Source organism: Puma concolor, chromosome E3 (assembly GCF_028749965.1).
Source record: "Puma concolor isolate L17-30 chromosome E3, mPumCon1.1.hap2, whole genome shotgun sequence".
NCBI classification, from domain to species: domain Eukaryota; kingdom Metazoa; phylum Chordata; class Mammalia; order Carnivora; family Felidae; genus Puma; species Puma concolor.
In genome coordinates, this window is record NC_141682.1 from 41,884,944 (window position 1) to 41,910,884 (window position 25,941).

Below are 25,941 nucleotides of genomic sequence, written 5' to 3' on the forward strand. Positions count from 1 at the left end.
GGCCCGTGCTGGAGGGAACAGACTGCCCTGGGGTAGGGACATCAAACCCCGAGGCCCCGGGGAGGGGGGTTGAAGCAGAGGCCGTGTCCTGTGGAGGGGGCGCAATTGTGCTGCCACTCAGCTGCTCAGTGGGCTCGAGGGGGTCAGGAGGAGGCTGGGAAGGGCCCTCCTCTGCCGACGGGTGGGCAAGGACCATGGAGAGAGGCTGCCCCCAGGCCCCGTGCTGGGGTCACTCACAGAGCACAGTCGGTTTTCCGGCCAGATGACCCCGTCCCGCCGACCCTCCCTGCCGGACCACAGCCTCACTGCAGATGCTCACTTCTGGATAATCACTTCCACTCCGGACCCACCGTTTCTCTACACAGCATTTGACCTAAACAAGAATTTCTAGATGTACACACGCAGGGGGAAAAGGAGCCTGCAGGCAGCAGGGGTGACCCCGATATTGGAGCCGTCGGGGAAGGAAGGGGTGGGTCTGTTTGCCCCAGCAGGAGCCACCACGGTGCCCACGCACAGACGCGCCGCCCCGCCCGGCCGACAGAGCAGCAGACAGGGCCGGCAGGGGCGCTGGGCACAGGGTGTCCTTGCTGGCCGTGCAGTGGGGCGGGGCGCACGCCAGCGGGGACAGCAGGCAGAAGAACGTTGAAGGAATAAAAGCCGAGGACTGTCCAGACCCGAATGAAAGGCGCATGCCACAGACCCTCCCACACACATCGTGGTCAGACGGGTGAGGACCAAAGAGGACCAGAGAAGCTTCCTTGCGGCCAGCGGTGCCACAGGCACATCACTGCAGCACGCCTGTCAGTGCCAGAGAGGAGGGAGGACCCCCGGCCGGCCACACCGCGTCCTCAACAGGAAGGTACATGCGGGCTGTCCCTGCTGCTCTGCCGGGGCTGCTGAGGGGTTCTGCAGGCAAAGACGCTTGAAGTCACAGAAATGGGCATCAACTCGAAGGAAGAGCGTCAGATTCTGGCAAGAGGAACAGGAACATGGACTGTTTCTCCGATCTTCAATTACCTTAAAAGGTGGGTGACAAAGCCAGAGTCGAAATTTAAAATCGAAAGTGAGGCTCTGCGTCTGCCCTGGGCCCGTGTTCCTCATCACCTTCTCAGCCGGCCGGGCGCCCTCGGTGTCAGGGGCGGCCAGCGTGGTCGTGGTCAGCTGCGTCCGCGTGCGGCCTTCCTTCTCGGGCTTGTGTCTTTAACTTTTAGGCCGGAAGAGAGCAGGGATGGTTCCCCGTCCCCCTTGCCCGTGGAGCGCTTCTTAACCGTAAGAGCAAGTTAGTACCCTGCCAGCCTCATGCGGTTGGGAGCAGGGGAGGCTGGAAGTCTGGGCGTGAAGTTCGCCGTCGGCGAGAGCGTTAGGGTCCACGTGACCGCGAGACACTCCTCCAAGAAACCTGCCTTCTCCCTCTCGTCTTGCTAAAATCTGCTTGATTTACCTGCGGCTGCAGGAGTATGGTTGTTTTCCAGTTGTGACTGAGACCTGGCAGACCCTAACTCCTTTTCCAGGTGAGAAAAGCGCCCGTGCCCTGAATCCGGGGCGGTTACCATAGCTACCATAAAATCTGCGGTCGTGAAGCCAGAGGACGCGCTCGCCTGTGGCGGTGAAGCGGCAGGTGTGGTGGCCGAGGTTCGCGGGCCTGCCTCCCCCGAGGCGACGAGGCTTCGGGAGACCCATGCCGGCCCCTCTGCCAAAGCCCCCGCGCTTAGGAGAGCTGCGTGGGGAGGGGGCCGCACGAGGCCTCACGTGGGAAATGGAGGCAGAGACCAGAGCCCCAGCCCCTCCGGTCCCCGGGGTTGGCGGTGCCCGAGCCTTGCGGGCATCTGTGAGGCCGCGAGGGCGTCCTCGGCGGGAACACTGGCGTCGGGAGACTCGGGCAAACAGCCTCCGTTTTGCTCCGAGTTTAAACAAGTCTGTCCCCCCACCTGTGCATCCGTGTGCGCTCGTGAGCCCCAGCTGCATCGCCGGGAGCCGGTGGCACTGCTGACACGTCTCCCGTGGAAGCAGGCCCCCGAGGAAGAAGGCGGCGTGTGGGGTGCGCTTGGTGTGGCCCCTCGGCGTCCCGGGCTGCTCTCTCCCTCGCTAATCTCACAGGACGACAGCCACCGGCCCGGCCACCAAGCCCCAGAACCACCAAACGGAAAGGACTCAGGCCTCCAGGCGGGGGCCCGTCGGCCTCACCTGGGGCTGCCCGCAGGAACTCGGTTCTTACGAGGAGCAGGCCCTCTGGGCCTGTGTGTCCGCGCCGTTCTGGGTTCGTTTTAGTTACATTTATCGTGTCTCTATTCTGCAAAGTGGACTTTGACGAGGCCGCGCCCGCACTGGGTCTCGCGCCGAGCGCTAAGCTGCACGGGGTACACGTTCCCGAAGAACTCGGGCCCCGGCCCGCGGCCCCCGGAGCTGCTCCATCACCAGCCGTCGCGGGGCGGCTTGATGAGAGTCAGGTGAGACCAGGTGCAGCTCCTTAGCCACACCTGCGCCACGGCAAGCGCCCGGCAGCCACGTTGGGCACGCACGGCACAGCCCGCTTCCGCCCCTGTGGGAAGTTCTGTGCGCTCGCCGGCCAGGCTGTGAGTGGGCACGGCTGTTTACTTCTGCGGACTCAAGCTGCCGCCTTCTCTGACCCTGTAAGGACGCGGTGGGTGAGTATAACTCCCTTCGGTTTGGGAGGAGGGCCGCGGGGCCGCATCCTCTTTCTAGCGCCTTCCCCTTGTTCAGAACGACCACACGTTTCTCAGGATGTCCAAGTGTCTGGAACATTTTCCACGGTCCTGAGGGCCCGCTCCCCATCGTGAGTGGCACCTGCTGCTGTCCCGGGACCGGGCTCTCGAGTGCCTGTTTGCAGCCGGCTGGGACTCCGGCTAAGGTGACGGTCATGGCAGTAGGGCTGTTTGCTCCAGGACACAGGAAGGCCACTGTCGACCGGGTGCTAGGAGGCTGCTTTGCCTCTTGTTTCTCTGCCGAGGCTCTCGGTGTAGCTGTGTCTTGAAGGCCACTGGGTTGGTAACTCTTACTTCAAAGAGTGGGTGTAAAGGTAATTAATTCAGGTCCCCTGTAAGTGCTGTTTCCTGCTCCCCAGCGGAAAGTGCTCTTTGATGATCATGAGCTCAGGGTGGGGCCCTTGCGCCGTCCTTGAAAGCCGTGTAGCAACCAGCAGGCCGGGCCGGCTGGTATTTCCGGTCTTTTCTGCCCAGAAGGGGCTGCTCTTGGCCCACAGCCTCCCAATGTGGCCTGAGGCCTGATGGCCACCTGTTTTGGGTGAGGTGGGGACCCAGGAAGGGCCCCCTGTCCTCGGGACTGAGTCGTGCGGCTTCCCCCCAGTGTTGGAGCCGATGCGGGGCTCCACCCCTCCGGGCCTAGGCCGGCCGCGGGCACCAGGGGAGGCCGGCTGGCGGCTGCAGAGGGGACAGGCCCCGTGACCAGGAGCTGAGCCATCACAGGGCCCTTGTGCCCAGACACACACATGATGAGACGTCTCTGCTGTTCAAGGCCCTGAGGCTTCTGGAGTGTCTCCGGCCCTAGAAAGGATCTGGTAACTCGGATTGTGATTTTAGCTTGAGGGACCCCAGCATGTGCTGGTGTTGGCCTCCAGGCGGTCTCCCAGGCAGGTCCGGGTCCCCACCTCCCCCGACACTGATCTTCTATCAGGAGCTTCGGGAACCTTGGTGTTCACGTGGGCATGAGGTCCCTGAGCGCGCTTGGTTTATGCCATAGTCTTCTTTCAAGGGGGTGATATTTCCGTAGCTTTTCGTCATTCTGCCTGTGGCCGCACGGGCTGTGTTGTGTTTTGGTGCCGTCGTGGTTAAGGTCCTTTGTTGAGGGGCGTGGAGATGTGGCCCCTTCCTTCCGAGGCTCAGCAGCCCAACTGGGGCGGGAAACTGCAGGTAGAAACTGATACAAGCCCCTCGGGCCGCGTGAACGCTCAGACGTTCGTTAGTGCCGTTAGCGCTGCCGGGACAGTGGGCAGCTGCGGTCCCAGGCCTGCTTCGTTTCCTCAGGTGCGGCTCCCGGCTTGAAACCTCACGCGGTGCTTGAACACCGGAAGCAAGTCAGCAGCACGGGTCCTCCTGTGTCAGGCCGCCCAGGCACCCGTCCCTGGGGCACGAAGGGTCTGAGAGAAGGATTCCGGCGGGCTCCACGGCTTGGGACTTTCCTTTGTAGGAAAAGAGCGTTCTGTTTTCACCGCAGGCCCGTCTGGCCGAGAACAAGATGCGTCAGCAACGCTTGGTTTCAGAAAGCAGCTCAGTGGATGAGCTACTCATTTATCCTGGTGTGCTGAACGCCGGGTGTAGTCCTCACCGGCAGGGCCGGCCACGGGCCACGGAGCCAGGAAGCAGGACCCTGGAGGAGATTGGGGGCCGACCGCCATCTCCCGAGGCCAAGAGGGCCGGATGGCAGCAGGAGGTCCGTGGGTGGGCTGGGGGGACGGGCGGGCGGGTGCCGGTCCTGCACTCAGAGGTGCAGGCGGGGCGCACACGTGCTGTGCGGGGCATCAGGGGCGAGCGAGTCCCTGCAGGCTGTGGCTGTGCTCAGAGGAGCAGCCCCCCGGGCGTTTGGCACTCTCCTCCAGTCGCTGCCGCCTCATTAGGTGCGCTTTTCAGGCAGGTCCTGTGCTGGCATCGGTGCGAATGTGGCCTGGACCCTTGAACTCCGGTGTCCGTCCCAGCAGCACCTCCCACCAGCCGTCGTGAATTAAATGCTGCTTGTGACCCCTTACCCTTGCTGCTCTTAAATTCGTGCTTTAAAAACAGCTTAATGAGGGGTTTACTGGTCCAATTGGAAGTTTTTATTAAAACCTATTAGTGCTGGAGCGGAGCTCGCCTGCAGGAAGCGATGAGACCGCCTCCGAGGGCCGGGCGGACTCCGTGACAGCGGATGCCACCAAACCGTCTCCAGACCCTTGTTTCCCAGCTCTGCGCTTTGCCCGGATCTCATATCCTCTGCTCTGATTGATGGTTCGTCTAATTCCCTTCCCAGCCCCCAAGCCCGAGAAAGCAGTTTCTCGTAATCGCATTACTCCCATAATCAGAGGCAGCCTCTCCTGTCCTGGCCTGTGAGCTCGCCGGGCTGTGCAGCCTCTCAGGGGCGTCTTTCCCTGGGGTTTCCGGGGTGCTGGGGCTTGACACAGACACTCTCCTCGCATGGCTCCGTGGGTGTCCGCTGTCCCTCTCCTTGCTCCCCGCCAGTGACACCGGCCGCTCAGCATTGTTTGGATTTGGTCTCTTGTCCGCTCGGGTCCTTAGGAGGGACAGAGAAGCTTCTCTGTCCGTGCCAGGTGGTCTTTAGAGCTCCCGTGTGACCTGCGTGGGCTGGGAAGCATCTCAACTAGCAGGCATAGCCCTTTCCAGAGTGAGAGGAACCGTCTTGAATGGCTTCTGCCCTTTACCCACTGTGAGCAGCCCTGGCTGGCCATGACCGCCTGAGAGACAGGCCCAGAGACCTCCTGTTGTCGGCCTGTGTTGGGTGTTCTCCGTAGTGACCCGGGCTGCCTGGAGTTTCTGGTGCTCTCTCCATCAGGGTCTTGGGGCTGGTCCTGATCCAGGGGGAGCATTCTTTTCTAATTAAAAAAAAATTTTTTTTAAATCTTTGTTTATTTTTGACAGAGAGCGTGTGAGCAGGGGAGGAGCAAAGAGAGAGGGAGACGCAGAATCCGAGGCAGGCTCCAGGCTCTGGGCTGTCAGCACAGAGCCTGACGTGGGGCTCGAACCCACGAACTGTGAGATCATGGCCTGAGCCGAAGTCGGACACTCAACCGACTGAGCCACCCGGGTGCCAGGGGGAGTATTCTGGCCTCATTTCCGCCCCCACCGGCCTCGCCATCCTCTCTTTGCCCTGCTGGCTCTGTCGGCACACCACTGGTCCCTTCTCCGGTCCCTGGGGTCACCAGTGCAGGGAGACTATGCTCCTGGAGAGAAGGAGCCGTCCTGAGGGGCTGCGGCCCCGGGCGTCACTGAAGGCGCTCCTGGCTGTGACCCACGTGGCACAGTTGTCCCCCGGGGTGTGCAGTGTTCAGCCCAGCGTGTTGAAAGGGGAAAGTCAGGTCTGGGGTGCCGGGGCCCCTTCGGGCAAGTCTCTCAAGGTGCTGGGCTCTCCTCCCTCGTGTGCACACATGGTACATGGTGCTGTCTTCCAGTGTGGTCTTTTGCATCTACGGTCTGCTTCTCCCCCCGGTAACCCCTGTCTTACCGTATTCTCTTACCCTGATGCCTCCTCAGATCTGTGTGCGAACACATGTGCACACACGCTCAGGTGAAGGTCACCGCACACCCAGATGGGGCTGATTATGGGCCATTCTCTTCGCTTAGGACTATGTGAGAATTACTAAGACCTAGAAGAAAATCTGTTTTAAAGACCTTTCTTCCTTACGTGGTCATTAACATTTTGCTTATTCTCCATTTTCCCCATCACATCTAGCTACCCATTTCTATTTCTGAAACTTATCTCTTTAATATGCAGAACTCTAGAATAGAAAAGAAGCATTTTGTTGCTTTTATTCACACTTCTAGTTCTGAATCCATGTGGGTGGCTTTTGTCTGAAATGCTTCTAAATTGCCTTTTATTTTTATTAAATTGTGTAGATGTGGATGTTTGACTAGCATTTGCTTTTGGGGGGCTTTTGGATTTATTTCCAATGATTTGAAATAGAAATGTGGAAAAGGGTTTGTATCCAACTTAAGACTCTAGAACAGGAAAGTTGTTATAGATGAAATGCGGCAGAGCCATGTGCTTTGGAATTAATACAGTGTCTCTTGTCAGCCCATGTTTGTGATGGCGACATCACGTTTGATGAACTGTTGAGTCTCCGGGATGCTGGTCCCCTGGGGGTTGAGAACCATGGTTTTATCACCACCCTGTTTTCTGGAGACTTGCTGAAGTCCCTGCGGCCAGGGTCTGTCCGACTGCCACACCCTCGTCCCCCACACCCTCCTGCTGTTACCATTATGGCTGCATGCTATTCAACGTGGCCTTTGCACCCCTACTCCCGGCTGTAGTTCTAGCTCAGCTCCTGGGCACTACTGAGTGCTTGTCTGTTCCCTCCTCTATCCCTGTGGTCAAAACAGCCTTAGGTTGTCTCCATGGTGGGTCTTTTCAAATAACTGGTTTTATCTGATTTTTTAAAAAATGTGTTCTAGCTCATTAATTTTTACTTTTTATAGGTTGTTTCCTTTTTCTGGGAGGAAAGGGTTTATTATTTCCTAAGATCTTGAGTTGATTGTTTAACTCATTAATTCTCCATCTCTTCTTGCCTGCTAATGAAAGCATAGAGGCAGGTGACCACTCCCCTCTGTGTCTCTGGCCACCCACCCTGCCTGTTTGAGAGTCCAGTGTCTTCCTGATAATGGCACACATTATACTTTTTTATAATTGTCAGTGCTGATGTCTCTTTGGTCCAAGTGCTGTTTAGAGAAGAGCTTCCAAAGTCCCAAGCCCTCAGGGTTTTGTAGGGTACCTTTCGTTGACCAGTTTCTGATTTTATTACACTGTGAGCAGATAATTGGGCCTTAAGATTGTTCTTCTAATTCTAAGAAACATTAGAAATGTGCATGGACTAGGAAGAAATTGTATGTCACAGCTTATAACAAAAACAGCAGTGTCTTTTACCTCTGCTCACCCCCATTCTGTTTCCTGGAGCAACTCCTTTACTTTTTTACCATTGCTGGTATTTATCTCCATATTTCTGAATAATACATTTATGGAGACTATTCTTGGTGTATCACTTAAGCTTTTTTCTATATTCTTCCTATTATGAATGATAAGGATTACTCTCCCTCCCATATCCTTCTCTTTCCCTCATCTCAGTACAAGTGTGTCACAAATATAGTATATGAAATTCATATTCAGTCTTTACATTGTGTAAATGTCATCTGCTGAGCCAACAGTAAATTGTGCTCACTTGTTTCTAGTAACTCGTTGTTTTCCCTGGAGTTAATAGTTGCCTCTTCTTTTTTGGTTTGCTTTGTTTTTCATCTCTGATCATGCTTTAACATTTCATTCCAAATTCACCAACACAACTCTTTGACTTCTTCCAATACTATTTTTACTAAAACAAACATATTAGATAATCTGTCACTTCCTTTCCCTATTCCCCACCCCCTTCATAGAGATTTTTTTCTTGGGAACTATTACCACCTGGAGTGGATGCTTTATAGGTCTCTGGATTTGGAGACTGCGGGGCAGGTTAACTCTTTGCCAGATTGGGTACCACTGACCTATTTGTCCTTCTTCCCATCTTAGAGATCTTTATAGTTCACAGAGACAGGTACCTGCAGTTGTGCTGGGGTAAGGCTCAGAGACACAGCCACTTGTCCACAGCCTTCTTCCCCATGCATATTCTAGAGCATTATTCTTCCTCAGGAAGAATCAATTTTAAGCCCATGTTTTGATCACATTTTTTTTTTTTATCACATTTGATCTCATTTGGTCATAGCTAAAAGCAACTGGTGAGATGGGTCCTTCCCTTTACTTCTGCAGCATTAGCAGTCGCCTGTCTGAGGCAAGAGGAACCATTGCCCCCATGCTCCTTCCCTGCCAGGTAAACGCTGATGTGTCCTGAATCACAGTGAACAGCTGGGAGGCCAGAGAATGGCTTTGGTCTCCTCAGACACCATTGCAGCCACTGGCTGGCCTGGAACCTCCAGAGTCTGGCGTGTGTCCCTGGAGCTTCCTGGCTCCGATGCCCCATTGTTGGATGCAAGAGGAACACAGCATCGGCAAGCCTGACCTTTGCCAACGCCACTAACAGGGAGAGGCATTGTTAGGTTAGCCCTGGAGTAGCAGCTGTGTGCCAGTTTCTTTTGTAAATGCTTTGATATTTTAAAACAGAAATTTTAAGCGAGGAAGCCATGCTTTGTTGCTGTTACAATAGCAGCTCTTGTCTGTGTGGATTCATTGAATGGAGACACTGATACCGGTGCAGTTTTAGTGCCGTTAATAGTTCCTAAGTGTGTACAACGCATCTCTTCTTAATGGTTTGTGTCCTCTTACTGAGAATTTTATACCTCTTTTAAAGCACGATCCCTGTACTTATTATGGGCATGTGGTGGGTCTCATATTTAAATACCTTTGGGGGCGCCTGGGTGGCTCCGTCGGTTGAGCGTCCGGCTTCGGCTCAGGTCATGATCTCGCAGTTCGTGAGTTTGAGCCCCGCGTCGGGCTCTGTGCTGACGGTTCGGAGCCTGGAGCCTGCTTCCGATCCTGTGTCTCCGTCTCTCTCTGCCCCTCCCCCACTCACATTCTGTCTCTCTCAAAAATAAACATTAAATACCTTTGACAAGGAAGAGCATTGCTGGTTTTCCATTTGGTATTAGCCTTGACGAGTAGCTTTTGAACATTTGGAACACTGACGTGCGGACAGGATTGTGATTAATTTTTGTACCACGTCCATTCGCACCTGCCTCCACACTGGCTGCTCCCACTGTGGGACAGTAGCCCCCAGGGCCGCATGCCTCTCTCCAGTCCACCTCCTGCACCTGCACAGCCGTGCTTCCCAGCCCCGGGCCCGGTTTCATTTTTCTCCAACCCACCACCCTCTGACGTGGGTCTTTGCGTTATCTGTCGGCTTATCATCTCTCTACCTGCCTTTCTCTCACCCGAGAGTCCGCGCAGGAGGGCTGGGGCTTCACGGGGTCCCCACCACCACCACAGCACATGGGACGGGGAGGGGCTCGATCACAGCGTGGCCGGTCCCTGGTGAGCCTGTGCACGGGTCCACGCTCGGATGCCGCGAGGAGGCAAGCGGTCTGGGTTTTTCTAGGCTGGCACGTTCTTATGTTGTCGCTCTTCTCAAGGCCGCTGGCAGCTCAGGGCCCTGTGCTCGGTGGAGGGTGTGACTCGGTGTATGGAGAAAACGCATTGGTTTTTTTTTTTTCGATGACCTGTCTCCGGAACTCAGACCGCCGGCACAGCCGCAGCATGCGTTCTGGTGCTTCTGAGAGATGGCTGCGCTGAGGCACGTGCGGCCGTCGTCCGGGGCGTGGCTGGCCCGGCAGCGTGGCGGCCTCGGGTCTGGGCACCCAGCACCTCCTCCTGCTCGGCCCTGAACTGGGCACAGAAGCGCCGAGCAAGAGGACCACAGTCCGTCGGCTGAACGCAACCAGAGGCGAAGCACGAAATGGAAGACTAACGGTGGAGCCAGAGGCAGCCTCCGAGGCGCCGTCTGAGGTCCGTGCTCCTCGGTGAGAGCCAGGGTGGATTTGGGGTTAGCAGTGGCACGGCCACACTTTGGTCCCGGGTTTCCAGGGTGAGGGGGGCTCCCGTACAAGGCAGAGCCCCCGAGACCCCGTCCTCTTCATGACGGCCAGGCGCGTGCCCGCCCTGGGGCGGGGCCAGCCGGGCGCCGACCCGAGGCTGTGGCTTGTCCCTGGCGAGAGGGTGCCAACAGGACCTCTGAAAAGGTGGTCCTGAGATAGTTTCTGACTCAGAAATGTTGCAGAGTCCCCGTCAGCCTCCGCCCTGCATCCCCGCAGGTGGCACGTAACTGGTGGAACGGAGACGTCAGCACTGGCGGGACGGTCAGCTCGACGAGACCGTGGTTGGGTGTCTCTAGCTTTCCCACCAGTGCCCCCCAGTCCCGGGGCCCCTCCTGGGCCACGCTGCACATGCCGCCTCGTCCGCTTTGCCCCCTGGGGTCTGTGCCAGCCTCCCGGACTCTCCTGACTTTGACAGTTCTGAGCAGTTCTGGTCACTTACTTGGTACAGCGTCCCTCACGCCGCGTTTACCTGGTGTTTCTCGTGACGAGACGGGTCACGGGGGCTGGGGGGGGAGGTGCCCTTCTCGTCACCAGATCGGGTGTCTGAGTCCTCACGACTCCCCGCAGGTGATGCTGACCTGGATCGCCTGGTGAAGGTGTGTTTCTGGGTGTGTCCTGTGTCGGGTGCATTTTCCCGTCCCTCCTCTGTCCTCTGGAAACCGGTCTCTGGGCCCCGCGACCCCAGGGGAGGGAGGACTCAGCGACACCCTCAAATGACTTGTGTATGTACATTAAAGCCACATAGTCGCTGTTGAAAATTGGGGGAGTTTCTTGAAGTTATGCGATTACCCTGTTTTTCCTTCAGGGTCTGTCCCCTGACTTTAGGCTTCCTTGTGGCCGCCATTACTGTGACGTCCTGGCGGTGATTTTCCTGTTTCCGTCGTCCCTTCTGTTGTCACTTGCAGTTCCCCTGTGAGGAGGAGCTACCCCTTCTCCCCCATGTCTTTACTAAATACTTGTTTGTGTCGCTGTGGCTCCTCATTCTATTGTCACAGACTAGGATCCAGCACCACGAGGACCTGCTTTGGTGCTCATCGCCCAGCCTTGGCTGCGGGGAGCCCCGAGGCTGGCTGCCACACCCTTATTGAGCACCACCCCCACCCCCCCACCCCCCGACTTCACAGCCCCACGGGAGCTGCAGGCCCTTCTGGTGATTTCCCTTCTGTGGCTCTCGATTCAGCTCTTTCCCCAGGGGCCTTGCTTCTCTTTCACGGAGAACGGTGTCAGACACCCAGATCCGGGTGCTGGATGTGCTCGTGGCTGACGGGGTGGCACTGCTTCTCTGCCCCACGCCGGACAGAGCCAGGAAGGGTGTGAAGGCTTACAGCGCACCGCTGACCAGCAGCGAACCGCTATCGGGACCTCCGTGAGCGTCAGAGGCCCGACGCCGCGTGAGAGGAGCCCATCTCAGGGGCCGCCCACAGCGCGATCCTGGCTGGGGGCTGGGGAGGGGGCCGCCTACACGCAGATGGTGATGGGGGTCTCTCGGGTCTACGCCTGGGTCAACACCACGGAACCCGGGGCAAGGAATCTACGGGAACGGTGCGAGGCTCATCAGTTTGCTCCGAACCCACAACTGCTGTAAAAGTAAGAGTTTAAAAGTACACAGCACAAAGGGTAAGTGTTAGCACATTAAATCTTTAAAAAGCCACGTAGGACGTGTGGGGAAGCCAAATATGAACTATAACAAATGAACCTGTTGATAAACATGCAGCGTTTACACACACGTGTGTGCGTGTTCTCCATAACACGTCTTCTGCGTTACATGTTGTGTTTGTGTTATGACGTGTGCGTAGGCATCTACTAAGTAACTGCACTGAGGGGTTGAGGAAGGTGTTTTCGCGGCGTGCCCGGGTCTGGTACGCAGATGCGTGAGACGGCGTGGATGTCACGGCTCTTAGCATCAGGAGGGGCTTTTGAGAACAAACTACTAAGCCACTGTGAACAGTGAGCAGTTTGCTGAGCGGCTCTACGTAGCTAAGCACGTAAAATAATTCAGCCCAGTGGTGACGAGAGACGGTTGTCAAGCCAACAGCCGACTGCTGTATCCAACAGTGGGCATTTGGAAGGACTGTCTATGGCAGCGCTGGGGGCGGTGGGGCAAGCAGGCACTGCCGGGGCACAGGACTTGGCGCAGCCTCCCTGGGGGACGTGTGGCTGCCCGGTCACACATGTGCCTGCAGGTCACCAGCCTCACTTCGGGATGTTTCTGCGGCAGGATCAGGGTGTGCGGACAAACTGCGGGGGGCTCAGCACCATGTTCATGGCGGGAGAAAATGAAAATACACGTGAAGGTTCAGCTGTGGAGAATTAGTTAAAATTACATCTCCGCATGACTAAACACCACGATGTAACAACACACAAAAAGATACTTAAGATATGTTAAATGGGTTTTAAATTGTATATACTACATCCCATTTTAAAAAATATTTTAATTTTATTTATTTTTGAGAGACACAGAGTATGAGCAGGGGAGGGGCAGAGAGGGAGGGAGACACAGAATCCGAAGCAGCTCCAGGCTCCGGGCCGTCAGCACAGAGCCCGACGCGGGGCTCGAACTCACAAACCACGAGATCGTGACCCAAGCCGAAGTCGGACGCTCAACCGCCTGAGCCACCCAGGCGCCGCTAAAATATTTTAAGTCATCCCTAAACACAGCATGGGGCTTGAAATCAACCCCGGGATCCAGAGTCACATGCTCTTCCGACTGAGCCAGCCAGGCACCCCTGTAATTTGCTTCTACAAAAATCTTCCAAAACTATTTTGAAGTATATGGTCAGGGAATTAGTAAGATTTACCTCTGGGTGGTCAGACTGCTTTTCTCCTTAGTTCCAGTTTATCTTCAGTGAACATCTTTGCTTTTGATTAAGGAATGATAAATTAGTCTTAATATTTACTGAGTTGCTTCTAATAAAATGAGATCAGTGGTGGATCACATGTGAGCAGATGTGAGCTGGGCACAGGACTGGAGGAGCCCGGGTGGGGGCGGCCAGAGGAGGAGAGGGAGCCAGTGAAGCTTTGCCTGAGGGGCGCAGTGAGGTCCGCTCCCAGCCAGGTGCCCTTGGCCGGGTGACAAGTCCTTTCCTCTCCTGGGACCGGGTGCTTCGCGGTGCTCGTGGCTGGAGGCAGGACAGGGGTGGGGGCCGGGGGCCGGTTCTGAGCGCGGGGACCGCGGTGGCCTGCCGGTGCTGGGGGCTTGGGAGGGGTGCAGGTTTTCGGAGGACCGCGGGGTGTTGAGACCAGGAAGGGACCCTCGGATCGGTCTCCTGTCTGGACGGGTCCGAGCTTGCCCTGTGCTCTGTGCTGCTGCTGGCAGGAGACGCTGGAGGCAGGCGGTGCCTGGAGGGTCCGAGGAGGGGTCAGGGAGTCCTGGGCGTCGACTAGGTGGGGAGGGGCTGGCAAGGCCGGAGAGACGGTGGTCTCCGTCGAGCCGCGGATGAGGGCCAGTGTGGGCGTGGGAGGCCAGGTGAGTTCGTGTGAGGAAAGCAGGACAGCGAAGTACTTCCTGACCGATATTTAGTGCTGCGGGTGCTCTGGAGTTGGTCCCCAGAGCCGGGGGAGGCAGGGAGGGGACACGCTGCGTGGCGCCCGGTGCCTCCGCCGGCAGGGTGAGGTTCACTCAGTCTGTGCCGTGTCTCAGGTTTTGTGTGTTTGGGTGGCAAGAAACCTCCTCCTATCTGAGTGAGAGCTGTGCTATGTGCCTCAAAAAAGGCCAGGGCTCGGGGATGAAGCGACTCAGGAGACAGGAAGCCGTGCTTCTCGCCACGCCAGGTGGCATTCTCCAGGCCTCAGAAGTTTCCGGACTCCCCACGGCTCGGGCCCTTCCCAAATTCTGAGCACGTATGTGGTTCTGTCGCGAGACTCGCGCGAAGGTCCCGCCTCGGCCCCGGCGCCCGTTCAGAACGCACACCACGGCGCAGCCCGCGGGGGAAGGCTCGCGCCCGCCGCCCCATCACGTGGCTTCGGGACTCGGGCCGGGATACTTGGCTCAGCATCAGCAAATGGACAACTCTCTGGCTTTTTCCCCCTTTTGATCGTGCCAAAGTCAGCAATTACAGTCCTAATCCCCGAGGAAAACGACAACTGAGAAAATAACAGGTGGGCCCGAGCCCGGGGCGGGTGTGAGCCCCAGGGGGCTTTGCACGTGCAGGCCCTGCGCTTTGGGGAGCACGGTGCCGCCTCTCACGTGGCCCCTGGACTGGAGCAGAGTCCTCAGTCTTCTTGGGCGACGTGGCTGTCGTGCGCCAGGCTCCTGGATCCTCCCCTTCCTTCCCTCGGGCCCCGTGTGACACCCCGCGTGCGCTTCTGTGCAGAGAACACGCTTCTGCCCTCTTCCTGCTCCCACGCCAGGCCGCCCCGGGGCGGCCGTGACAGCTGGCGCACGACCAGCCGCGTCTCCCCACCCTTCAGCCCCCTTAGGAGTCTTTGCCTCCTTACAGAAGCCAGCCCCTCTGGACAGGGGTCTCCTATCTCGGAAAGAGAAGCTGTTTTCCGAGCTGCACCTGAGCGGTCTGGGTAGCAGAGGCCCCCTGCTCCCACACCGTGGCTTTCCACTGCCCTCCTGGCTCCTCTTCCGGGAAACGCGTGCTCGTGCTGCTGGCCTGCATGAGACTCGAGCATGTCCCTCGATGCCGTGGGATTTTCTCTACGAGGCTTTTAGATATCTTCTTAACAGACTTAGTCCCCTAGTGGCTGTAAGTTTGGCTTCTGGGACAAGGCAGTTTAAAACATCGCGGTTCAGTGTGTTGCGATTCACGAGCCTGCCGGCAGTCAGTCCCGGATGTCCCCGTAGATGCCGATTCCTTGCTCTGTTTTTCTTCAACTTTTGATTATGAAAACCCTCCAGCACACACACACCATCTCCGTGTTGACGGTGACCCTGAACAGGCAGCGGCCCGGGCTTTGCTTACCGCCTCCCTTCCTGCTCGGCCGGCCGTGACGCAGATCCCACGTGCTGCCGTTCCACCTGGACGCGCTTCATCACGTGCCGCCCCGGGTGGGGTCTGTGACCGTGCACTGCCAGCACACCCGGGACACCGGGGGGGGGGGGGGGGGGGGGAGACAGCTCCCACCTTCAGTCCGTGTTAGGGGACGGCCGGCTAAGCAAGCGCCTTTCCTACGGCCCCCGTGTCCAAGTGCGCACCGACACGCCCGATGGGTGCCCCCTGCAGCCTCTCCACGCCCCTCCCCCTCTGTGCTCCAGACAGGACTTGTGTAGTCCTGCACAGAGCGGACTGCCCTCCAGGCCCGGTGGGCCAGCCACAGGGCTCCCGGCTACTCCAGAGTCGGCCTTGATTTGGGCAGGGACGTTTTGTGGGTGCCGGGACTTCGGTCGCTGCCGGTCAGAAAGCTCGGGCCACCTTTCCCCTCTCTCTGCGACGGTGAGATTGCTGAGGCCACCTGTCACCAGCCTGACCTGTCCTTTAGCAAGTTCTCCGTCAGCAGCAGTGAAGGGCCGGTAGCCTTGGTGGCCATTCTGGAGCTCACGTTCTTGTTTGTTTGTGTTTTTTTTAATGGTTATTTACTTTCTTTTTGAGAGAGAGAGAGAGCGAGCTTGCAAGAGAGGTCATGTGCAAGTTGGGGAGAGGCCGAGAGAGGGGTTTTGCAGAGGGGCAGACGGAGGATCCGAAGCGGGTCTGTGCCCGCGGAGAGCAGCGAGCCCGATGCAGGGCCCGAACTCCTGAACCACGAGACTATGACCTGAGCCGACTGAGCCACCCCGCGCCCCCGGAGGGTGTGCTCTATGCTCAAGTTCCATCACTCTGCTTTTATCAGAGTTTTGCTCGGTTGGTTGGTTGATTTTTCTAAGAGTAACTTTCCTTCATCAACGGTTTGGTTGCTCTAAATCTTGTGCCTCTGAAAAACTCAAGATAAACATGTGTTCCTTTCCCTCTACAGCTTTTGTGACAATCACTTGGTCCCTGAGCAGCCACAGGAGTCCTTTTAATGCCATTTGCAGTGCTGCTGATGCCGTTTGATACTTGAACTCATTTTCTGTATTTTTTTTTAAACTTTCCATGTAGGAGATCATATTTTTTTCTACTTTAGGTCTTAGAACTTTTTATTATTTTCACAGTGGCTAAGGATAAGTGCGATTAGGACTCTTAAAATCGTGTCATTATGGGGGCACCTCAGTCTGGCAAGCATCCAATTCTTGACTTCGGCCCAGGTCATGGTCTCCTAGTTCGTGCGACCAAGCCCCACATCAGGCTCCATGCTGACAGTGCAGAACCTGCTTGGGATTCGCTCTCTGCTTCTTCCCGTCCGTGCGTGTGCTCCATCTCTCTCTAAGTAAATAAACTTTAAAAATAAATAAAAAATAAATAGCTAAAAATAAATAATAAAATAAAAATAAATAAAAAATAAATAGCTGCCATGTTTAAAAAAATCAAATCACATCACTATGAAAAATTTCCAGCATACCAAAAAAATAAAAATAAAGGATTATATAGTAAAAACCCATACACGGACCATCTAACTTCTACAGGTTGTATCTTACTTGATTTTTTTTTTTCTGTGATTTAGCTAATCTACTCACCTCTCCGTCCGTCCACCAACCCGTCGTATATTTTGATGCGTTTCAGAGTTAACGCCACATGGGTACACTTGAGCGTCAGGTCATTAACTGAGCTCTAGTTAAACTGTGAACTGCAGTGTTTTAAACTGCCGTTTGTCCTAGAAGCCACGCTTAGAGTGAATATGGGAATGAGTCTTTTAAAAAATATTTAAACGCTTTGTGGAGAATCAAACATTATAGAGGGACATGTGAGAGTTTTAAACACGCCAGCAGGACGGCTCTTTGAGCTGTTCGGGTTGTTTCCCTCGACAAAGAGCTCCCACACAATGAGACGCGAAGATCTTAAGCACACATTTTGAGAGTCTGACAGACCTATACCCCTGTGTAATCCAAATTCCCACGAAGATACAGAAAAGGAGCATCACTACCGTTTACGCAAAGGTAGCGCTCTATCCCGGACTGAGTCTGTAAGAATTTCCAGGAGGGACGCCCGGGTGGCTCAGCTGCTTAAGCACCTGGCTCTTGGTTTGGGCTCAGGTCATGATCTCACGGTTTGCGGGACTGAGCCCCGCGCTGGGCTCTGCATTGGCAGCATGGATCCCGCTTGGGATTCTGTCTCTGCCCCTCCTCTCCTCCTGCTCTCTCTCTCTAAATAAACATTAAAAAGAAAAAACTTCCAGGACCGTTTGCACAATGCTCCCCACAAGGAGGGAAGGTTTGCTTCTTGCCTGGCTTCTCAGCTAACTTTCTAGAAGTCCTACTCAGCTGACCCCTCTCTGCAGACAGCTGTGTCCCGTCCCTTCCACACTTAGGGACCCTTGGTCTCAGGGGCCTGTGGTGAAGGGCCAGAGTTAACTGTGTGAAGGACAGCTGGAGGACTCACCTGTCTGAGAAGATGAAATTGCAATGCCCCAAATGAAGCAGGTTTTATGTGGTTAATACTAGGGAGAGTTCTGCTTTCTCATAGGCTGCGGGGTTTTTATAATGATGTCTGGTGTTTTCCATTTCTTTGCTACTAACAGAAGGCTCTGAGGTCACAGCCTTACCGCTCTGATTTATGTCCAAAGGAAAACGGCTTGTAGTCTTTTTAAGCACGGGCTATGACGGCGAAGAACTTTCTGTCTAGTGCTGCTTAGACAGACAAGCCTTACCCATGCTGCTGACGGAGGCTGGTGGTTTTTCCCTTCACACGTGTGCTGGGGTTGCTCCACTTCCTCTCTAGGTCTTTCTCTCAGCATCTTCTCTGCGCAAATGATTTAGGTGCCTCGCTGTTGGCACAGCTTGTGGATTCCTGGTTCTAATCTCAGAACGGAGAGTCCGGGAGGCGCAAGAGTCCACATCTGGTTCGGTGTCTCCTCACCTCCGTCGCTCCTGACGAGTTGCTGCCATTCACCCTGTCCCTTCTCCACACGTTGTAATGTCTCACTGTCCTCTGCTGGGGTCCTGCCTTTGGTTTACAGCAGTTAGGCCGCGTTGCGCCTCTGTGCACGTTTTTTGGATCCTGTCTTATGATTCCCTGAGGTTCTTCAATCTGTAACTTGTGTCTTTTACCAAGTTTGGATAATTTTTGCCACTACCTTCCCCATTTTTTCCTGCCTGTCTCTTTCGTCTTCTCCTAGGATTCCACCCGTGTGTATACGTAGGGCCTTCTGACGATGTGTGTTCTCCGTGCTCCTTTGTTCTCCAGGCTTTACAGAGTCTGCTCTGCGGCCTGCGTAACTTCAGTCGAACTGTTTTCACTTGGTCCTGTCCTCTCGACGGCTCTTAGGTTCATCTGGTAAAACTGTAATTTGAGACGCTTTCTTTTTCAGCTCTCGAACTCGCTTGGTTCTTTCTTGCCCAGCTTTGTTTCTCTGCCGAGTGGCCCCATCTGTACGTGCCTCGTGGGCAGGTCTTCCTCTACCGGCTTGAACACCCTTCGCCTGGTCTCTGCGGAGCAGGGCAGCCCTGGGAGACGCGCGGTCCGTGGCACCGTGTGTGTTGGGCGGGCCGTGCAGGGATGGGCTGAGGCCTGATTGTAAACGTTACGTCCAGGGAAGGCCCTCCCTGAGAAGGGTGGCCTCCAAGCAGAGAGCTGGCCGACGGGCCGGAGAAGGGGGCGCTGGCGGCGGCGGGGACCTGAGGCGGGCCCGGGCCTCCAGCCGGGGAGGAGAGCCCAGGGTGGAGGGGAGGGGAGGCGAGGCGAGGCGGTCAGTGGCGTGCCGGTTAGCTGTACCCTCTCCCCGCGGGCCGCTCGTGTGGGGTCTTCCTGATGGCTCACGTCAGCGGACTTAACGGAAACCTAGTCCTCACTCACTGCGCACTGACCTAAAAGAAAGCCCTTCTGGAGACTTCTCCTGATGGCATCACAGACGTGGTGCCTGAGGATATCACTGCCCCTTCCCATCACCAAGCCACCACCCCCGGCTTCTTTGTGCACAAGGTCCGGGCAGTACCGGCTGCCGACAGCGCCCCCCGGGGTCCTGGTTCCGTGACCGCTGCCCGCCTGTCCGCTTCCTGTCCCGCCGAACGTACGTGCTGCCCAGAGCAGGTGTGTGGGGCGGGCCGCGCCTCACGGGGTGAGATAACTGGACACGTGGGCCCCTCCCGTCGGCCAGGCCCTGCCCTCCTTCAGGTGACAAGGCTGTGCCTCTTAGCAGCATCGAGGACAGCAGAAAGTGTTCGAGGAGTGTGTGGAAGATCTAGAAAAGGAGGTCATTCTTCAGGACCGTGTGGGGAGAGGGTGACCCCACTTCCGCGGGCACGGTGCTCAGCCGCAGCGCTGGAACGAGGCCCGCCCAGCGCAGAGCCTCCCAGCAGACCTGCCTCCCGGTGTTGTCGGAGAGCAGGGTCCCCCCCCCTGCCCCGCCCCCCGCCGCACCGTGAGCCCAAGCGGCGCAAGCCTGCAGGGCAGGTCCAGGGTGACCTGGACACCGGGCAACGTCTTCGGGATTGCGGCAGGCCACTCCAAGACAAGCTCCTGGCTAATTTTCATGCCCGGCAAACAAAAGGCAGAGACACGGTAGCACATCGTGCCCTTCAGCCTGATGTATGTTAAATATTTGGAATACATTAATCCTAAGAAATCTCTGTTGCTAGATCTAATTTCCGTTGACAGGAAGCATTTTCATATTTATCCAAAACCAGTAAAGCCAGCGAAGGTCATTGCTCTGAATTTTGCTCTTGGGCTAGCTGGTGACACCTGCACGGTCGTGAGCAACAGGGGACACCTGGGGCTAGGAAGTCTGGTTGCCATGGTAACCGAGCATTACTCTTCGCCGGTGGACAGAGGGGGAGGGTCGCGGTGTGGGTGTGGGTCACACAGGTCACTTCCTGCTCCCTGCCGTGCCCAAGGACAGCCTTACGAACACAAGGTTCGCAATTTTCTAAACGATTCATAATTGGGAGCGTGCAGTTTTAAAGCGAGTTTATTTGAAGCCTGAAACCTTTAACCAGCTCTTTCAAACCTATCTATGTGCCAGGAAACTCACTCCTGTTTACAATCTGATTGGACTTAAATCCCGCATCTGAAGCGTGAGGCTCGCTCCTTTCAGAGGCCGGGTCTCCCCTTGCGGGCTGTCCAACAGCAAGGTCGGCGGCCCCCCACGTGCCACGTTTGCCCCGCTCGCCCCGCTCAGGGTGGTTCCGGAGGATTCTGGGGCAGATCCGGAGCAGACCGGGGTGGGGGGTGGGGGCAGGAGTGTGGCCCATCTCTGGGGTGGGGCTGGAATCAGTACCGCCCGGCCCTAGTCTGTCTCCTTGGGACAAGAGTGGCTATACAAGCCATCCGTGTGGCTGAAAGGGGTCGCCTAGGCCAGGCCCCTCTCCATGCCCTTCCCTGCAGGCACACGTGTGATGCCTCCTGGCTGCAGCTGGTTGCCGTGGCGACAGTGCCTGCAGGGGGACAGAAGGTGCCGGTTGGTACCTGTGAGGGGCAGGGTCACCCCAGAGCCGTGCCTGTGGGACGCTCCCACCCTCAACGACACAAGGGCCCCTGGAGTTTCCGTAGCCAGCAGCCCCCTTGGGCCCCATCGGTGACTGCGCAGAGCACACTCTGGTGTGCTGCTTCGTAACTTCCCGTCCTGAGATGGAACCTGGGAAGACGAAGAGAGTGACTTTCCAGGGCTCCGAGCACTCTGCAGGTGCCGAGGGTGGGGCCGCTCCTCTCGAATGACAGCCCGTCTGGAGGGAGGCGTCTTTCTCCTTTTTCCCTGTTTTTAACCCGAAGCTAATGGGTTTCCCGCTTCTCATGCGGACGGTGGCTGTCACTCTTGAAGGATCCATAGGTGCAACGCTTCATTATTCTTTCTAAGTAACTGTAATAGTTTTGGGGACGGTAACGAGACCTCGGTTGGTATTGCCTCTCTGGAGTGGCCGTCTGCACGCCTCCCGCCTCTGAAGCCTTGGTTTAGGTTGTTTTTCTCCCAGGTCACAAGTGGCTTAATTTGTGCCGGGTGGACCTGGACTCTGGGTGACTTCCACGCAGGCGTCGTGCGCGCCTCGCTCGCCAGGCGGGTCTGCTTCCCGTCCCAGGCGAAGGGATCGCCGCGGAGCGGCCAGGCCGCCGCCCCCGTCCTGCGCGGTTCTCCTGAAGGCGCCAGGCACGGGTCCGGCCTCTCAGTGCTGAATTTTCTGGATCTTGAACAGAAGAGCATCTTCACTCTCCTCATGTCCCTAAGTCCACAGGGAAGGTTTGATTTAGTGAGCAGGTGCCCCGAGCTGAGCCAGAGGGGCAAGGGACCCCCACCACTGACAGGTGAGGTCGGGAGACCCAGGCCCCGTGCGCTTCTCTTGTCGGAATACACGGAGGGCCCAAATTCAGCGTGTCTTATGGGGTCTTTCCTCGGAAGTCACCTGCGGCTGCCCTGGCAGACACGGGCCACACGTCACACACCGTGCAGTTTTAGATGCTGGTTCAGGAGCGCCGGCCAAGAGAGCATCCCCTCTCCGACCACACAGGCTGTCCGCAGACTGCAGGGCACAGGGCTGTGGCTGCCTAGGGACCCGGAGGACGTGGACGTGTCCCATCGACACCTCCGTGAGAGCGGCCTGCCCCACCCCCACTGCCTGTCTCCTCCTCAGAAGGGCAAACAGAGCTTGGGAGCCGCCCCGCTACCCGACAGCTGCTGGGGTGGTCACCGTCCAAGTGTCCGGTCCCGAGCACCGACCCCTCGTCTCTCACAGCTGGGGGCCTTCCCTCCGGTTTCGCAGGAAGCTTCCCAAACGCGGCCTGTTCAGCACTTGTCAGCGTTACTGGAAACAAGCCAGGAGCCACAGAAGTCAAGGTTCCAGAAACAGGTAGCTGCATGGGCCTCATGCTTCGTGGCTCCCTAGTGGGCGTTTGTGACCCCTGCCCCAAAGCTACAGGCAGGGGCAGCACGTGGGCGTCATCCCCGAGGAGCATCCATCGGGGCGGAGCCTTCCGGGGGACCCCGTGGAGCTGCAGTGCTCACGTGGCACTCGCACACCAGTGAAGGGGCCAGAGTGCCCCATCCCCTCTGCAAGAGGATACGTGTGAGCGCAGGTTGGAAAGGCACAGGCGCCCTCTCGAGTGGGACTCGTCACTGAGGTCGGGCCCCCGGTGGGACCCGCCGGTTGTGTCTGGGTCGCCCCAGCGCCCTGCCGCCCGGCCTGCCGTGGTGCCCCCGCGGCGCCCTGGCCGTCCTCATCGCGACCTCGGGGCTGCGGGAAGCCGTCCGGCTGCACCCCTGGGCATTTGTTTTCCGGGGCCGCCTTCCCGCCACGCCGCCCGAGAACAATGGTGCCTTTGTGCGGATGTGTGTGGCGCAGCTGCTCCACCCGATGAGATCCAGGCGAGGGAAGCAGCAGCAGGTGGGTCTGTGGGCCACCCTTTCCTCCCCGGCGGTGTCGCAAGCGCTGATGGCCCGAGGGCCGGCGGCCGGGGAGGTGGCAGCTCCAGCCAGATCGGGGGAGCGGGGGGGGGGGGGGGGGGATAGGTGGCTCTGCTCCCCCTGAGCACCCGGGCAAGGTAGGGAAGGTTCCAGTAGGTTCGCAAGGAGGCAGGAGGGCAGGTGACCTTCTGCCAGTACACGTGAGTCCCTAAGGCGGCAGGGCGCCCCTTGCCCACCCCATCGCCTGCTTGGCGGCACTTAGGTGGGTCTCTGGGCCCTGCCATTTGCACATCACTTTGATTGGTGTCATTCAAGCTGCATATTAAAATTCCGCTCGTCACATCTGTGCAAAGTGAGGTGGCAATTAGAGAAGGCGGGCCTGGCACTCTGGGGAACGCCGTGCACCCACGTGAGCGTCACAGGCTACGAGGCCTTTCCGGTGAGTGCTGGCAGACGTCCCCGTGCCTGCGGTGTTCGGGGTGGACACTCCACCTTGCAGCCTCCGGGGCTTGCCTGGCTCTGCCCAGAACGCCCTGGACCCACCTGCCCGCTCGTGCTGCTGCGCAGCGGCACGGGCCTCCCGCCTCCTACACTTTCTCGCCACACAGGGGGAGGGATCGGCCCAGTGGCAGGACGACAGGTACTTTGTCAGAAAGCAGAGGGGCCCGTCGATGAGCGCACGGCAGCGGTCAGCCACTTCCAGGTTCCACGGCACGCTTGGGTCATGAAGTGACACCCCAAGAGGAGGAGTCCAAATTCAAGGACTGTTCTCTCACAATAAAACTAGAGCGGTTGTCATAAAAGGAACGACGTCTGGTTTTTTCTGGTCGAGACAAGAATGGGGGTTTGAAGTAAACTGTAAAGCAAAGGACCTCCATCACCGTGAAGGGGAAGAGCACCTTGAGTCGAGATACACGGTCAGTCCACGTCTGGAATTTCCTAAGACAGACCGAGTGCAAACGCTTCCTGCATTTTTTCCCCCTTCTCCCGGGAGAAGTCAGGGTTCTCAGCTCTGGGCACGTGCAGGCGGGTGCTGGGGAGCCAGGCTGAGCCCCCGTGGCTATCCCACACGCTAAGTCCCCCGCACACGGGTGGTACCAATGCCCCTTCCCGGCCTCGCCAGAGCACCTTGTAGGACCATCTTGCCCGTGACTAGTGGGGGCCTGGCCGCAGCTCACCTCGCTTCCCCCCTCCTGTGGGCACCCCTCCCCGGCATCCTAGGCCTCTTTCTGCATCTGGACTTTTCTCTGGGTGGTGCAGGGTGTGCTCTGGTGCCCCCAGTGTCCCCAGCACAGGTGCACGTGGCTCAGCCAGGACAGCCCACGGATGCCACGCTGGCCAGTATAGGGCGGGACTCGCCGCCCCTCTGGGTACGGGCCGGTTTGCCCACCAGCCTCGGTGCTGGGCACTGCCTCACAGCAAGCAGACCCTGTCCTAAGACCCAACTGACCTGGAACCGGGGCTTCAGAAATGCACTGAACATACGAGAGCAAATGGGTCCCCCCCCATTTTATTATGAAAAACGTCAAACCACAGACGAGTGTCCGACGGGCACAGTGAGAACCCACACACCTGCCACCGAGACTGAGCAGGCCGTTCGTGGGCATCATCATGTCCCCCGTCTCCACCTCCAGTGCATCTCAGAGTAAGTTGTAGGCATCGAGCCATCCGTGTGGCCCTAAAAATCTCGGGTTCAGGACTCACTTAGGGTTGTCTCTTTGCAGTGGTTTTGTTTTAGAAAGAAATTTACAATGAAATACATAGACCTTCAGGTGCCTCTGACTCACACCCTGAGGGGGTGTCACCCCCCAGGTGTTTTCCCCTGTATCAGTTTTGCTCCTTCCAGAACCTTCTGTGAATGGAACCATAGTACATGGACCCTTGTCCAGAGTATTTTTCGTGTGCGTCAAGTTTCACAGATCCGTCAAAATGAGATGAAAAAGAATGTGTGTAGGGGTGCCTGGGGGATCAGTGGGTTAAGTGTCTGCTGACTCTTGACTTGGGCTCAGGTCATCTCGGGGTTCATGGATTCAAGCCTGTGTTGGGCTCCGTGCTGACAGCACAGAGCCCACTTGGGATTCTTTCCCTCTCTCTGCTCCTCCCCTGCTTGTGCACACATGCGTTCCCTCTCTCTCTCGAGGTAAATTAAACTTTTTTTTAAGAAGCATGTGCAACATGCAGAATGCCACGTAGCCTCTTTTGAAAGGCCGAGTGACAGCAGCCGGGAAGCTGTCAAGGTCTCACGTTTCCACGACAGGCCAACTCAGTGTCCACGGGCACACGGAACACCCGCCCCCACTGTGCCCACGCTGCTCACCGCACTGGTCAGCTGGGTCCCAGCTATTGCTGTCACAGCCTGCGGTGGAGTTGCTGGCTGCCCCAGGCCAAGCCCTTACAGGGCTGACAGGAGGCCGTTTCATTTAGAGCCCCTGTCGCCTGTACCCGCGTCTCCCCCAGGCCTCCCCGCTCATCTGGGGCAGACTGGGGCCCTCATGTCCGGGTCAGGCCATCTGGCCTCGTACACTCTGTCCTGGTGAGGTGCTCTCAGGGAAGAACCCACAAAGCTCTGCTCTTCCGTGTTCAAAACGACTGAATTGAAAAGGCTTCCACAAACCCACAGGCGGTGTGTGCTCAGTGTGGGGCCCATGTCAGGTCTGTGCAGTGCCCTGCAGAGAGCCTGGCTTGGGGTGCTGTGGCCATCCCACTGCCCTCTCTGACATGTGCCCCGGCCTGGGGGTGAGACGGGTCCCTGGGCCACACCACCTGTCCTGGTTGAAGCATCACTGAAGTTAAGCTGAGTTTGGAAAATGTCTGGCTGTTGTTAACGTGGCCTTTTGTGTCCTTACTGTCATTCCAGGATGGGAGTCCCAGCTTCTGGAAACAGGATTCCTGGGAATCTTCCTGTGCCCTCTTTGGACTTTGTCTCGACTGCCCACAGGGACCCCCCCGTCCCAGATCGTTCTGTGGGGCTTTCGGTGGCTGATTTTCAGAATCATGCTTGGAGCGGTAAGCGGAACCTTCAGTGCCTAGGCTTCAGGAAGCGTGCCGCAAAGGAGCCACGCCTCGCTGCCTGCTGGCTGGGCTGTGCCCGCAGGGCCCCTTCTCCTGCTTTCCATGTTCGGGGGCCTGTTTCTGAGTCCTAGGAGTGCCCCCGGCCCCCAGTCCTGTGCACAAGCACCTCCTGTGGGGCCTATCTCGACTCTGAGCCCCGCTCCACAGGGAGACTCATGGGCAGAGTCCCTCCTGGGGATTTCTGGAAGGTCTGAAATGTTTTACGTGGTTTAAATCAGGAAGGGTGGCAGCGGGTCAAGGACACACAGTCCCCTGTGACTGTCACCCC

At 57.3% G+C, this 25,941-nt stretch overlaps 2 protein-coding genes across 6 annotated transcripts in view; both read left to right on the top strand.

Moving 5' to 3' along the window:
* The window catches only part of LOC147573235 (putative serine protease 29), a 280,540-nt gene extending 270,925 nt beyond the window's left edge, over positions 1 to 9,615 (top strand). Inside the window, exon 7 of the mRNA XM_086691685.1 lies at positions 9,599 to 9,615. The gene's annotated coding sequence lies outside the window, so the exon portion shown is untranslated. The remainder of the gene's footprint in view (positions 1 to 9,598) is intronic.
* LMF1 (lipase maturation factor 1) overlaps positions 1 to 25,941 on the top strand; it is an 88,901-nt gene that overhangs the window by 23,873 nt on the left and 39,087 nt on the right. For 2 of the 5 annotated variants that reach the window (XM_086691679.1, XM_086691677.1), the window contains exon 4: positions 25,459 to 25,607. The exons of 2 other annotated variants lie outside the window; for them this stretch is intronic. In XM_086691679.1, the coding sequence (XP_086547805.1) occupies positions 25,459 to 25,607 (149 nt within the window). Of the gene's footprint in view, positions 1 to 1,000; positions 1,026 to 25,458; positions 25,608 to 25,941 lie in introns of those variants that run through there. One more of the 5 variants, XM_086691681.1, reaches the window with a different exon arrangement.